Source organism: Magallana gigas, chromosome 9 (assembly GCF_963853765.1).
Source record: "Magallana gigas chromosome 9, xbMagGiga1.1, whole genome shotgun sequence".
NCBI lineage: Eukaryota > Metazoa > Mollusca > Bivalvia > Ostreida > Ostreidae > Magallana > Magallana gigas.
The window spans coordinates 18,185,520-18,200,697 of record NC_088861.1 but is presented as its reverse complement, the minus strand read 5'-3'; the positions used below and the strand labels follow the sequence as shown (position 1 = coordinate 18,200,697).

Sequence of the window (15,178 nt, the reverse complement as noted above, 5' to 3'; positions counted from 1 at the left end):
CTGTTTTGAAACGCGAACTCTACAGCTTCAGGTTTCAATATACATCCCAAAATAAAAAGGTCTACGGGGATTTTTGCATTGCATCAGCCATGAAATAGCACGGGTGATTACGTTGAAAGATTGTGCGAGGTATTCCGAGTGAGTTCCGAATAGAGAGATGTAAACGTTTCTCATTATAAATCTCCGTACGAAATTTGTTTTCGTTCCTGTCAACTTTTATGAGTGAAAAATGATAATTTGTCCATGAAGATATCTTTGATATTTTCCCTTCTGTCTATTTCAACTGTATTTCTTTCTGTACTTTTGTATTAAAAATCATCAAAAAGTGGTGGAAGCAGTAACTTTGGACATACTTTTGTTAACGCACAAAAAAGTGAGGGGGTGAATTTGCATGTTAAAGAACCTCAATACGTGAATCTAAAATTGGTATTACTTTTAAAACGTTTGCTGTAAATTTGATATGTTTTTTTTTCTCCAAACCTTATTTGTAAATTTATCAATGCTTTTTTTTAGGGAAGTGTTTATGTGAAAGTGCAGATTTATTCAGGGTTGTATGAAGAAATTACATGTAACAGATTAAGACGTGCAAAAAAAAGCTTCTGAGTGTCGGTCTTAGTTTATTTCATATGTTCTGTTGTTATGTATATTACTTACACGTATCTCGTATCATAAATGAATGGGGTTTAAAGCAGAATGTAACTAGTTGAGATTACATGCACCCCTGCGAATGTTATTGTCATTCAAATTTTAGACCACGTGGTGTTATTTGACCCTGTCAGTTTCGCAGTAAAAATCGTACCTCATGTATATATTCTATTTCACAGTAATTAGGTTCTTGTAGTCAAATATAAAATGTAGAGGTTTATTGATTTTAAACTTTATCTTCATTAATTGGTGAATAAAATGTGTTCTAGAAATAAATGTGACTATACAAAAATTAGTTTTTGTCTGCTGTTGCAACAATTAACATGCTTAAAAGAGATCCCTCCTGAGGATTAATTTTCGATCCGCGCCTGACCTAGTAATAACATCAAAAGTGAAACAGACTATACTATTTAATGCAGAATGTTCCATGAAAATGGCTCGATAAACTAAGTTTTAATGCAAAACAGACACCCGTTATTTTCTTTTAAAACATGGTATTACACACCACAAGCATCAAACATGGCTATGATTTTATTAAGCAACCCAATGTTTATATTTTCAATCACTCTACACGTGGCTGAACACGAACGATAACTCTGGTCGGAATATTATCGTTTAATATAAATAACTGCTAGATGGTGAAATAAGACATACATCTTGAAAGCTTTTCCCGTTTAAACATAAACAAAAGTAGGTTATGATACGAAAAACGACCAGTACTTACGTATTTTGAGAATATTATCCGAACACTTATACTTCCGCTCGAAATTTCACAGGAACTGAAGAAATCTCGGTGAAAACTCGTGAACTTTCATTCGAGCACCTCTGGATTTATTACGTACTTAGCAACGATAAAGAAAACATTCCGAACACATTCGCAGGGGTTACATGTATATTCGTGAAGACAGTATTGTCAGTAGTAGTCACAATATCCTTGCATTTCGATTTACGGATAGCGACGGAACAAAGCACGACGAATCCGAAAATGACGGAGGATATTGAGCCGGGAGACTGCTGCTTAAAGCACTTACATGTACAGTGTATTTACAATGACGTAAAATACATTGATGGTCGTTATGCTGTGGTACATTAACATTATCAACCGCAGACGCTTCAAATATATTGAAGAAGTCGGGATCAGTAAAACAAGAAACACATAATATTCTACCTGAATCCCACTCAACTGAGATGAACTATGTCGTCAGAGACCAATCTATTGTTTTCTTATAGTTTGTTTGTTCCCAGAAATTTTGTAATTCAACGCAATTTTAATTTAAATAACAGTTTATTTCTTTTTCATTCCCTATTTGACAAAAAAATGTAAATCTACCAATTGTTACATTTACTTCATTTTATTAATCCTCAACTAATTAATTTCTAATCTTTTAAAATAAAATTAATGTATTAGTCTTTGTTTTAGAAAACTCTAATTTCGGTTTAACATATACAGCTTTCAACGCGATAACCGAGAAAAGCAGCCACTGTTTTAGGTGTCATTCCTACAGTGTTTTTCCTTCTTGCATCAAAATAGTTTCCATATTATGTATATCAAAGCGAGTTTTTAAGAAATTTCTTCATGCATAGTTATTTTGGATGTTGTTGAAAGCCATTATATCCGGGTTGTTTTTTGTTTTTTTTTAGAAAAACGTATACTGTGGAATCAAGAATTTGTGGTGGCTTAATTATCGTGGTATTCGTGGGAAGCCCTTCCCCACGAATTTAAATCTTCAACGAAAATTTTTTTTTAGAAAGAGTTATTTTGTTGCTGAAACAGTAACCGACGCATCCACGAAATTACATCCCTACAAATGAGCGAAAAATCATAATCCACGAAAATTGGTCCCCGCGAATTAAAATGATTCCACAGTAACCTTTACCATTAATCTTTCCATTCATAAGTTAACGCAACACAAGGATTTATATGCATGTTCAAGAACATCAATATGTAAAATGTGGGTTTTTTTTTTTTAAGTTTGCTTCAATGTTGAATTGTAAAAACAAAAATAAAACAACAAAATTATAAATCATGTATAAAGAATTCCAACAAAGACAAAACAGTTGTGTTCATTACATACAAGATAATCAAACTAATTTGGACCTGTTTTAATGAATTTAAAAGAGTTTTTCTTCTTTTGATAAAGATAAGAACTAATCATCATAAGTATATTTAAATTAACTAAATGTGATTTAAACAACTAAACAACATTGTGTAGAATTTTAGCATCTTTTTCACATTAGAACTACTGCTGTTGGCCACCAGCTTCCTATAATCATGTGCTGCTCTGGGGTGGTTGGGGAGCCCAGGGTGGGCTAACCGGTTTTGGTTTTCCATGTGTGATCATAAGCTTGCTTTCTTTATCAGTATTTGGTTTTAAGTTCTTCGCTTTTTTTGAAAGAAGGAAGAGCTCCTTCGAGTCATCCGTACGGATTACGACCTAAATACATAAATATAAATAATTATACATGATCATCGATGTACACATTTACCTTTTTCTTATTCAAACAATCAAATCCTCTTAGCAAAAGCAATGACAAAAAAGAACTTACAACCACCTCTGTCGGACTGATTTTCCCAGACATTTGTAAAATATGTTTAGGGGGTTGTTTTACCGTATTTGTGCGACTGTTCCCTGTTAAAAATAAACCACATGAAATTACAATCACTTAAATAAATACGTATTACTTGTGGTTTACACGGGTTTTGTTTGTTTTGTTTATTTAGTTTTTTTTTTTTTTTTGGGGGGGGGGGGGTTTGGGGGGTTGGGGGGTTGGATTTTTTTAAATTTTTTTTTGGCTCTTCACCTGATTGAAATGTTATGTAAGGAATTTTGCCATTTCGTTCTCTCTTCAGAAATATTAGTAAACTTTCAGCTAGCTGAATAATATGCATGTATGTGTAGTTCTAGCCAATGAAAGCCATTGCTTAGGTATATGTATGTACGAGATAGAATATTTGGACCTGAAGACAATGTTACTTAATTCTTATGATGATTTTCATTTACACAAAAACACGAATTTAATGTTTAATACTAAAAGAAAATGATTTGTATTGCATAATATTAAAAAAATTGTTTACTTCAAATGATAGGGAAAATCTAATAGTAGATATACATGATAAATTGTTTACAATAAGGTCTGTAAGGTTCCTCAATCTATTAATTGTACCAAACTTAAATCCATCTTCCTAAAAAAAAAGCTGATCATGTTATCCTAAGTAAAAATACCCAAACAGCAGTGCTGTAGCAGCAAAATGGCACTTGCATTGTCCCAATAGGCAATGACAGCGTTAATATTTTCTTCATTATCAAAATATATTTCAAATTCAATCAAATAGATAAAATTATGATGTTATGCCTATGGGCTAACACAAAATTATTTACAGTTCTTTATAAAACAGAAAACTTCAACTACGTAACCCCCTTTTTTCAAACGTTGCCTATGCAACCCATACACCTTTTTTAACAGCCTTAGTATATATTTTAGTTTTCAATTAATTAAAAAAAATCAAAACAAAAAAACTGTGTGTGCTCTTCTGTTTATCTTGACTACTATAACAAACGTTCTAGAATAGTGCAGAATGTTGACAGTACCTCTACTTTGTACTAAGTGTCTCTCATAGAATTCTGCATACACGCATTTATAGCATGTAATTCGTCAGCAGCAAATCGTACCATTCCCCACCTTTCCATTACAGTCTCGCTCTTCCTTGTCATCTCTGTATGACACTCAACCTAATTAATACAATAACAAGCGAGAACACCATTTTTCACCATGTTCCAGAAATTAACCAGTCACGTAACTAGACTTACACACCCTATACGGAAAAGCGATCTAACAGTTACTAATGTTATTTAAGCTTTTTTAAAATTCATTTTACTTTCCTTTTTCATTTTTATCATTTCAAAAAGCACAAAGAAGAGCACTGTAAATCATATTTTTTTCTTAATGTACAAGACAAAGAAACTATAGTTTAACTCCATTCAGGTCTGAAAATGTATAACTTGAAACAATGTATATAGTCAGGGAGGTAAAAAAAAATAAATACGAAGGTTTGGGCGCATTATAATCAGATGTGTAATCGACCTGATTTATAACGATCTAGAATAGTCTAATAAAATGTCTCCTCTAAACAAACTTTAATGTCCTCTCCGATGTTTTCTAGCAAGTTTAACCTGTGATTTGAACCTTTGACAAAAAATGTACAGAAGTTTACGAATGATTCTTGCAATCAAGAAAAGAAGTCTGTTGTAGCTTAAGTATATTCTATAATAAGCCGTTGGTAAAGTTGACTGTTTTAACAAGGCATCACAATCAACAGTTGGTAATAGCACGTGTCCTGTTTATACCTCTTATACCCAAATAAATGTAGAATAAAACACTCTAACTTATAAATTGTCCTGATTTTTTTTTCTTTTTCTTAATGCCTTAAATTGTCAATCGCGAAGACCAAGACGAAACTCAACTTTAATAACTAGAGAATGTCCATAGTATTCGAAGGCAGACGGACTTCAGTCTTCTGTCTGACTCAATGAGACATCTGCGAAACGATTTAATTAATTTGTGAATCTGATTTTAATTAGATAGGTATTGTATAAAATTTTTAGGCAAATTTCATAGCTGTGTAAAGATAACCACAAAATGTGCTTTAAATGGTATTTTCTTTGTAAAAATCCTATTTTCGTCTATTTATCATAATTCTGCAAGAGAGTTTTGAGGCTTTGTGCAATTTTCATCACTGAAAGCATGGAGGTACATCTACAGACATTTATGTACATTCTCTGAAAATTTCAAGATTTTATCTTGATAAGTTTTGGAGGAGATGCGTGGACTTAAAATTTACGAATTGTTATCTGAAACTGGAAGTGACGGCATCATTTGAAAATTTATCAACATGTAGCCCCGATAATGCTCTATCATGCCTGACAATTTTGTGAAAATCGCATGAATAATAACAAGACCCTAAAAAGAAACCATAGAAAAACTATAGGGAAACGGAAGACCTTTTCGATACGCAGTAAGTGAAACCAACCGAGGTATTCAAACCCTACAGATGTAACACGTACAATGTATTCATTTATTAACCACTATAAAAAAGATACGTTTCTATAGATGGTTTGTATGTTTTTGCAAATTTCTACCTTAGGGCACGAGGGTCCCTAAACATCCTCTCTTAGTAAAACCCTTTCATCAAAAGCCATCAAAATATCCCTTTCTTAGGTGTAGGCCTGCCCTGATGAATTTTTAGGCATAAATTCATGCAGATATAGAAAGTTTAACTGCAAAAATCTTTAAAAGTTAATTTAAGAATTAGAAGCGCAATATGCTAGTTTCTAAATAAATATTCGAAAGACATACTCTTACCAAATATTAAACGATTAATTAACATTTCTGTGTTACTTTCGTACACATTTGTTTAACAAAAGTTTTGCAATACTGCTATGTCCGTTCTGACAAGCGACGCTGAAAAGCGTTTGTCCATCCTTTCTATATAGATTAACATCTGCACCGTTAATCAGCAATAGTCGAACAATGCTATCATGTCCATTTTCACAAGCGACAAAGAAGGGACTCGTTCCATCATGTGTACATTGATTAACATCTGGACCGTTGTCAAATAAAACTTTTACTGTGCTCTCATGGCCACTAAAGCAGGCACCATTCAGAGGACTAAACCCTTTCTCATCACATACATTTACATCAATGTCTTTGTTAAACAAAAGTTTTGCAATAATGTTATGTCCGTTCTGACAAGCGACGCTGAAAGGCGGTTGTCCATCCTTTGGACATAGATTAACATCTGCACCGTTATTCAGCAATATTTGTACAATGCTATCATGTCCATTTTCACAAGCGCCAAAGAAGGGACTCGTTCCTTCCTTTCTAAATAGATTAACATCTGCACCGTTATTCAGCAATAGTCGTAAAATGCTATCATGTCCATTTTGACAAGCGACAAAGAAGGGACTCGTTCCATCCTTTGTACATAGATTAACATCTGCACCGTGGTCAATTACATTTTTTACCGTGCTCTCATGGCGCCTAAAGCAGGCACCATACAGAGGAATGAACCCTTGCTCATGACATACATTTACATCAATGTCTTTGTTAAACAAAAGTTTTGCAATACTGATATGTCCGTTCCGACAAGCGACGTTGAAAGGTGTGTTTCCAACCTTTGGACATAGATTAACATCTGCACCGTTGATGTTTGTCCATCCTTTCTACATAGATTAACATCTGCACCGTTATTCAGCAATAGTCGTACAATGCTATCATGTCCATTTTGACAAGCGACAAAGAAGGGACTCGTTCCATCCTTTGTACATAGATTAACATCTGGACCGTTGTCAATTAAAATTTTTACCGTGCTCTCATGGCGCCTAAAGCAGGCACCATACAGAGGAGTGAACCCTTGCTCATCACATACATTTACATCAATGTCTTTGTTAAACAAAAGTTTTGCAATACTGTTATATCCGTTCTGACAAGCGACGCTGAAAGGTGTGTTTCCATCCTTTGGACATAGATTAACATCTGCACCGTTATCCAGCAATAGTCGTACAATGCTATCATGTCCATTTTGACAAGCGACAAAGAAGGGACTCGTTCCTTCCTTTCTACATAGATTAACATCTGCACCGTTATTCAGCAATAGTTGTCCAATGCTATCATGTCCATTTTGACAAGCGACAAAGAAGGGACTCGTATCATCCTTTGTACATCGATTAACATCTGCACCGTTGTCAATTAAAAATGTTACTGTGCTCTCATTGCCGTTGGAGCAGGCATTATACAGGGGATTGAATCCTTCCTCATCACATACATTTACATCAATGTCTTTGTTTAACAAAAGTTTTGCAATACTGTTATGTCCGTTCTGACAAGCGACGCTGAAAGGTGTGTTTCCATCCTTTGGACATAGATTAACATCTGCACCGTTATCCAGCAATAGTCGTACAATGCTATCATGTCCATTTTGACAAGCGACAAAGAAGGGACTCGTTCCTTTCTTTGTACATAGATTAACATCTGCACCGTTATCCAGCAATAGTTGTACAATGCTATCATGTCCATTTTGACAAGAGACAAAGAAGGGACTCGTTCCATCCTTTGTACATAGATTAACATCTGCACCGTTGTCAATTAAAAATTTTACCGTGCTTTCATGGCCATCGAAGCAGGCGTCATACAGGGGATTGGATCCTTCCTCATCACATACATTTACATCAACATAAAAAATGTTTGTTTGTGACCTATCCACTACTATGTAATGTCCATTAATGGAAGCTACAAATAGAGGTAAGAACATTTTTTTTTATTATGTTGTCAACATTTCTATCTCTTTTTGTATTTCTTTTACTTCTTAAGGTAATCATCTAAACCGATACATTATCGAGCAATCGAAAATTTGTTTACCATGCATTCTAGTTTAATAATAGCATACTGTATTCCAGCTTAATACATACGTAATTTTAAAACAAATTCATAATAAACAAATAAATATTGATAAACGACATAATACATTTTTGTAATTGATTTATTTTGACACGAGCTGTTTTCTGCAGCATCGATCTCTTCCTCTATTCCTTTTCCAAATAAATAGCTTTCTGCATTGTTTTCGTAGGATTCGTGTTTGGTTAAATCATTACTTAAATAAAGAAAAGATCACAGGGGAAATCACTTTATTGGAGCTCCACCTCTACCCCGGCCGGGGCTTGAACTCATGACCGTTTCAACTTACTCTTTTAACAATGAGTGGCCGATCACCCAGCCATCTAGGTAAGACAAAAAAATCTTGCTTTCAATGACGAACGGAATCTAGCGCGCTTGTTGCTCATTACCATCATTCCCACTGGATAACATTGTTTTATCAGACTTGCTTTCAATTCATGTAAACGTTCATTTCTTTTTTCGTTGTCGCTAACTATGGTACATACACGCCTTGCTAAGTTGTATGGAATTGCGCGTTTAGTATGGCCCGGATGACAAGATCTGAAATGAAGGTACGGATGGTTATCTGTTGATTTGTAATACATGTCGGTGGTTATATTTTCCCCGCATTTAGAAATGAGCACATCCAAAAATGGAATACAGATCGCACTTTCATCTAGCGTAAAGTTGATGTTTGGATCCAGATTATTTACAATGTCTAAAAAGACTGTTAAATTGGCGTCGCTCACGTTCCAGAGGATAAAACAGTCATCAAGATATCTTTTCCATCCATTTTTTATATTTTGTGCGGTTTGATGGTTAAATTGCCGTCTAGCTTTTTCATACATTTTCTCTTCTAAGTATCCTAATGTGAGGGTGGCATAAGTAGGGGCCATTTTAGTCCCCATAGCCGTCCCTTTAAGCTGCAAATAATGTTTGCCGTCCATTTTCCTGTTTCATCGTCTTTGATTTTGTTTTACTGTATATTACGCTATATAACTTTATTCTATGATTGTTTCCTTCAAGAAGCATTATGACGTCATAGTATTATTGTTGACGTTATCACAAGGTAACGTAATTACGTCATAGTTTTAACGACTGTAAAACGTCTGAAGATTTTTAACAATGGAAGCGCTTATGTTTTGCAGTTAGTGTTGCTTTGGGATTTTTTTATTATATTTTTACCGGACACTGAGAAAATACTTTTGTGATTTGGATATATATATATATATATATATATATATATATATATATATGTTCACTAAATAATCGTTGTTTATTACTTATATTTGCATTTTACCACTCGCAAATACCCTGTATTAGCCTAGACCTTGACATTTATAGTCTGTCCCAAGTTATTTTTGCTGCATATTTGAACGATTTTTAATAAAAATACACATACCTGTGACTGAAGTGCAATTAAAATCGATGGAAGGGAAAATTCCCAAGATAACTTCATTCACACATTATCATTTTTCCCTCGTAAAAATTCACAGGAACGAAAACAGATTTCCTACGGAGATTTATAATGGGGAATGTTGACATCTTTTCTCCATTCGGAAATACTCGGGACCCCTCGCGCAATTTTTCAACGTTATCATCCGGGCGTCTTCATCTCCTTAGCAATGGAAAAACCTCGTAGACTTTTTATTTTTAGCCGTGTACTGATACCCGACAAGCTAGAGGGGGCGTTTCAAAGGGGAAATCTTGGGATTTTTTCATACTATTGAATGAACATCGTCTGAACCATGAGGTATTTATAAATATTGAATGAATTAAGAAAATATGCGGCAAAAATATCTTGGGACAGACTATAGCTATTACATCAAAAGTAAACATTCAGACTGTAAAGTAATTTTTTTAATTCACATAGATTTGTTAACAGAATCAATGATATGTTATAATAGTAATTCCTTTAAAATGTTATCAAAAACATGTTTTAATATTACATGTAAATACGTCAATTTTAATGGAGTTGGAGAAAAACACATGATGTATCGTATAATGGTTTAAATCTATAACGTCATGGAAAAGTATATATAACGTTACACCTTTATGACGTCATAGTATACTGACAGAGCAATTGTAGATTAAAGAGAAATAATTGCAGCTCCTCCGTATAGGTTTACAGTGGGAAAGAACAATGGAAATGCAAATATAACGCCATGTTCACTAAATAATCGTTGTTTATTACTTATATTTGCATTTTACCACTTGCAAATAACCTAGACCTTGACATTTAGCTATTACATCAAAAGTAAACATTCAGACTGTAATGAATCTTTTTAATTCACATAGATTGGTTAACAGAATCAATGATATGTTATAACAGTAATTCCTTTAAAATGTTATCAAAAACATGTTTTAATATTTAATGGAGTTGGAGAAAAATACATGATGTATCGTATAGTGGTTTAAATCTATAACGTCATGGAAAAGTATATATAACGTGACACCTTTATGACGTCATAGTATACAGACAGAGCAATTGCGATTATAGAGAAATAATTGCAGCTCCTCCGTATGGGCTTACAGTGGGAAAGAGCAATGGAAATACAAATATATATATATATATACCCCAACAAGAGGAAGTATGCACAGACTAAACATAGAGGGTGTTGCGCTACCAAACCAAGAAAAACCTGTTACATTTTTCTTTCATGGTTTCAGAAATTATTAGAGGTAAACGGTCTAGTTGGAAAGCGGTAAAGAACAATGAAAATATTTTAAATTCCATATTTTCTTTTTAAGGTTAAAAACTTTTTTACATGACCAATTATTTTCTAAAGATGAAAGTCAATTTGGCAGTTTAATAAACAGTTTAACAAGTTCATTTCAAAATATACACTATACAGTTGACTCTTATATGGGAATTAAACATGAACAGGGGAAGCAAAAAATGTTTTAATATGCTATCTAGCATACAGAATTTTTATTTTTCTACAATACACCATACAGGTGAATGAAATACATTTTAAAAAAAACCTAAATATCGAAGTGTCTTTCAAAAAACTCGTCGTTCCTCTTGTGTTTCTGGCACTAATTGTTTCGGTAACTTTAACGTCTAAATGAATATTTACACAAGTGTATCATCCAAAGCAAAGCTGAACTTGGCCAGTGTAAGTATATCTTTTATCTCCATTATCTCATATAGAGCCTTGTGGAAAAAATCAGGTGACTAAACATGAAATAAAATGAAATTAAGAGAAAATTAAGAGAAAAATATATATAATCAAACAATCGATAATTCTTCATGAGATTCATTGGCAGCAACCTATTAAACTATATTTTTTAACATTAAAATGCTAATTTGTAAAAAATAAAAGGCTAATTAATTTTACCTCTTGTCTTAGAACTTGCAGATATGCAATCTCAATCCCAGTCAAAGACTACAAATATGTAATGTATTATAAAGTAAACTCTGCTAGCTGGTCTAGATATTTCAAAATAGTGTATCTATAAGCATTTTAATATTGAAAACGATCTATAACATTATCCACTAGTCAACATAAATTTAAGATACCTATATCCTCATACTTTACGTTGGCAATGAGCTTTTCTCTCATATTCCAAAGAGCTCCATTGCACGCATTTTTTATTATTTTGTTTTGAGATGTTCGAGACTTTATCAATGTTTCCATGACTGCATCATCTTGAAGCATTATATTCTGGTTGTCTTTGTCAAACGACAACACCCACAGCGCTCCAAAAGCCTCTTTTGAAATTTAAAGCAATTTAATTTATTAAATATTTGTAAAATATTATTTTCATTTCTTTTTTTATAAAGTTTTGCAAAAAATTAAGTTGCAGCTGTAACTATGCATTGTATTAACATTTTATGATATGGACCTTTTTGCTCGTCTTCATGCTCTGATTGCGATAAGGCCACAAGAACTGGCAATGAACCTTCGGCTACTAAAGACTTTTTATTTACATCATTTTTCGCTATTCTTCTGATAGCTGAAAGAAAATTTAGAAACAGATAATCAGCAGATTCTAATATTTACAAACAACAAAAACACGAATTTTCCAAGAAAAGAATAGTATACTTCTGCAAATAACCAGTTAAGTTACATACTAATCATATAACCTGTAATCAAATAACCCTCATATTGAAGATGAATCCCAAGCAATCGTAGCAATTTACTAGGTTTTTTGCAAGATATCCGGATATGAAACGATTTTTAAAAAAGTCACATTCAATAACTGACCAATAGTGACCCTCTTAAGCCATCACCAAGAAACCTTGACCAAGTCATAAACTTTATTTTTTGATAGAACCCGTCATACCTTTTCTATTCATTTACTCAACTTATTTTTGATACCCTGTTGGAAATGAGAGGACATATAAATGTATTTTGTCTAACCAGGTTCCCCTTCCTCTCTGTGACCCAAGAGACATTTCTTTTTGCAGAGGATTCTAACCAGTTCTAACATAGGATCATAACCATATTCTTAGACCGATGTCTTTATGACTAGACGTTTAAACAAATGTATCCTTGCTATTTCGAATTAAGTCTGCAAAATACACAATAGCGGAGAAGATTATTTTTTTATTATTGATTGCATGATCTTTTTATGATTACTAAACCATATTTTCAGAAAATGTTATAGCACTGGGATGATGTGGGTCATGGATTTCACAACTTGCAGTGTTACAACGCACTTTGAAAAATTACGCACTTTGATAAAAAATTTCAAAGTGCGTTAATTTTGAGACCAAGTCAACTCACTTTGAAAAAAAATTTTCAGACTCGGTGAAAATATTTGATTATTTTATATACAATAAATGATTATTTGAACTTTGTTTAGCTTAATGTGATATATTTAAAAAAAGAACTCATTGCATTCTCAGCTAACTTGATAAAAAGTTTCTAGATGAGAATTTTTTTCTTTTCTCATTAGACAATATCAACAATTTACACAGAAAGAAAAATAATTCGGGAGGTTTGAATAATTCGAATATGACATAAACTTTCATCGCTTAGCAACTGCATTTTCCTTTTTTTGAGTATGCAGCAAATTTACTTCTTATAAAATATATTGGGCTATGCCCGAACGATTAAGATTTATAGATATGAATAATGGAGATCAATCTATAATATATTTTAACTGACTTATTGCAAATATGATGTAAAAAAGGATACCTTAGTTCTCTTTTTAAAAAACAATATGATCTTTTAGAAGATCAGTGCGAGAAAATCAACCCTCATCCTAATGCTTATTTTAAAGATTATAATAATTTAATGTTTGTTAATGTTAATATTGTTTTATTGAAGTGATTTATTTGATAAAAATACTAAAAGAGGGTTACTGTTAAAACACATAGATTCTTGAACATACCAATGGAGAAAGTATTGGTCGGCCAGCTCATTTTTTCTATAACACAGCATGTACTTATACAGAGCATATTGCTTTTTCCGATCTTAAATATTTACCAAAAGTTGCCGAATATCATATGTTTTGGAGGAAAAAATGAGTGACAAGGAACCTTCATCTTGTAATCAATTAAATTATGCACTGGTATTTGACCTGTATCTTTGGTTAACCCCCACCCCCACCCCCATCCCCGTACTAAATACGGTAAATTAGATTCACTAGTGTTAACAAATCATCATACTATCAACAAATTCAGTTCCAGAATATGTGATATAAAAATATATTTTCAAAGTGCGTTAAGAGTGTCGATACTAAAAATGTTAATGTACCTTCATAATGCATTTTGAAAAAAAAAATTCAAAGTGGGTTAACTTTGCCCAAAATTTAACGCACTTTGAAAAGAAATTTCTAATTTTTTTCAAAGTGCGTAAATTTTTTCAAAGTGCGTTGCCACATTGCAGTCCTCTGAATCCTAGTGCAGAAACATAGTCAAAAAGCTGGTGTTTTAATGCTCACTTATTTTAACATTTTAAAGAAAGATAAAGTATTACGTGAGGATATATTCTATAACATCATTGTAATACTGTTGCTATGCTTAGCTTAAAGGGTGACGCCTTGAAATTATGTTTACCAAATGTATTTACTTTATACTTTTTTAAGAAACAATTATCCTCTCACAACAAAAACATTGCATTCTTTAAAGGTAAACATTTATTATAACCTCACAAAAAATACTTGTGGTGCTGATTTGTCATTCCACAGGACCGTCACCTACTAGTATTTTGATATATATTATTCTTATTGTTCAGATATTTTTTTTTCTCTTGATAGTCATAAACAGCTTTAAAGTAAATATTGTTTAATTTAAAGAAAATTCACATAAACAATGATGATTAGGACTTTTAGTTATCAAGAGGATAAAATTGTCCGTTCATAAAGGACGACTTATGCCGCACAATTTGCGAAGACAAGAGAAGGACAACGCGGCAATAGGTCACATAAATGATTCTAAACTGGTAACGTGTGAAAACTCTGCACTCTGCACAACTGTTTTGTCCCTGATCACATATTTTTAACTATTAAACAACCCCGAGATGATATGTAAGTTATAATTACTTCTGGTTAATTCCATGGCAGACCAGCCTTCATATCTTCGATGGCGATCATTTAATGAGTAGGTTAAACATTTCAGAAGAGATTTGACGAGATCCCTATTTGCTTCAACATGCTTAGCTTCAGAGTCAGCGACCAAGTCAGCCAGGGTAGTTAGGGTAACCAAAAGAATTCGATCACTTCTGGATTTTAGGTAAGGCAAAAGCACCTGAATAAATCCAATTTTCCTCAACGCAGTATTGGAATTTTGGTTTTGAGCAATATTGTGAATTATGGATATATAGCAATAAAGGACTTTTTCATCATTTCCCTGTGATTAAAAAGATAAATGCATTGTACTAAAACGTTGAGACAAAAGACAATTCCAATCGCACGGTATACCTTGTCTAAACCAGGCTGCTGAATTTTTAAACAAACTTTAAGACCTTTTAATTGTAATATTTTAAATTCAAAATTTTTCTATAAACATTTTCTCTAATGAAATTCTTTCAAGAATTAGTGTATTGATGGGTTTACTTCATCTTAACTGTAATCTAATACTGTGGTTTCATCGATATTCGTTGAATACCAATTTTCGTGGATTTCGTTATTCAGTTGATCCACAAAATTA

The 15,178-nt window shown here is 32.9% G+C and overlaps 2 protein-coding genes and 1 long non-coding RNA gene across 7 annotated transcripts in view; all 3 read right to left on the bottom strand.

Annotated features, from left to right (window-relative positions):
* The window catches only part of LOC105340102 (uncharacterized), a 285,888-nt gene that overhangs the window by 36,625 nt on the left and 234,085 nt on the right, over window positions 1-15,178 (bottom strand). The gene's annotated exons all lie outside the window — the stretch shown is intronic.
* On the bottom strand, window positions 4,114-7,955 carry LOC136271240 (ankyrin-1-like). The gene has a single exon (XM_066070812.1). The coding sequence runs from the start codon at window positions 7,952-7,954 to the stop codon at window positions 6,734-6,736; it is 1,221 nt and encodes a 406-aa protein (XP_065926884.1). The 5' UTR covers window position 7,955; the 3' UTR covers window positions 4,114-6,733.
* Window positions 10,801-15,173, bottom strand: LOC136271241 (uncharacterized). Its single transcript, XR_010709131.1, has 5 exons — window positions 14,572-15,173; window positions 11,926-12,036; window positions 11,600-11,791; window positions 11,418-11,465; window positions 10,801-11,254 (listed from the first exon to the last, which is right to left on the bottom strand). It is a non-coding gene; the product is annotated as an uncharacterized lncRNA (long non-coding RNA).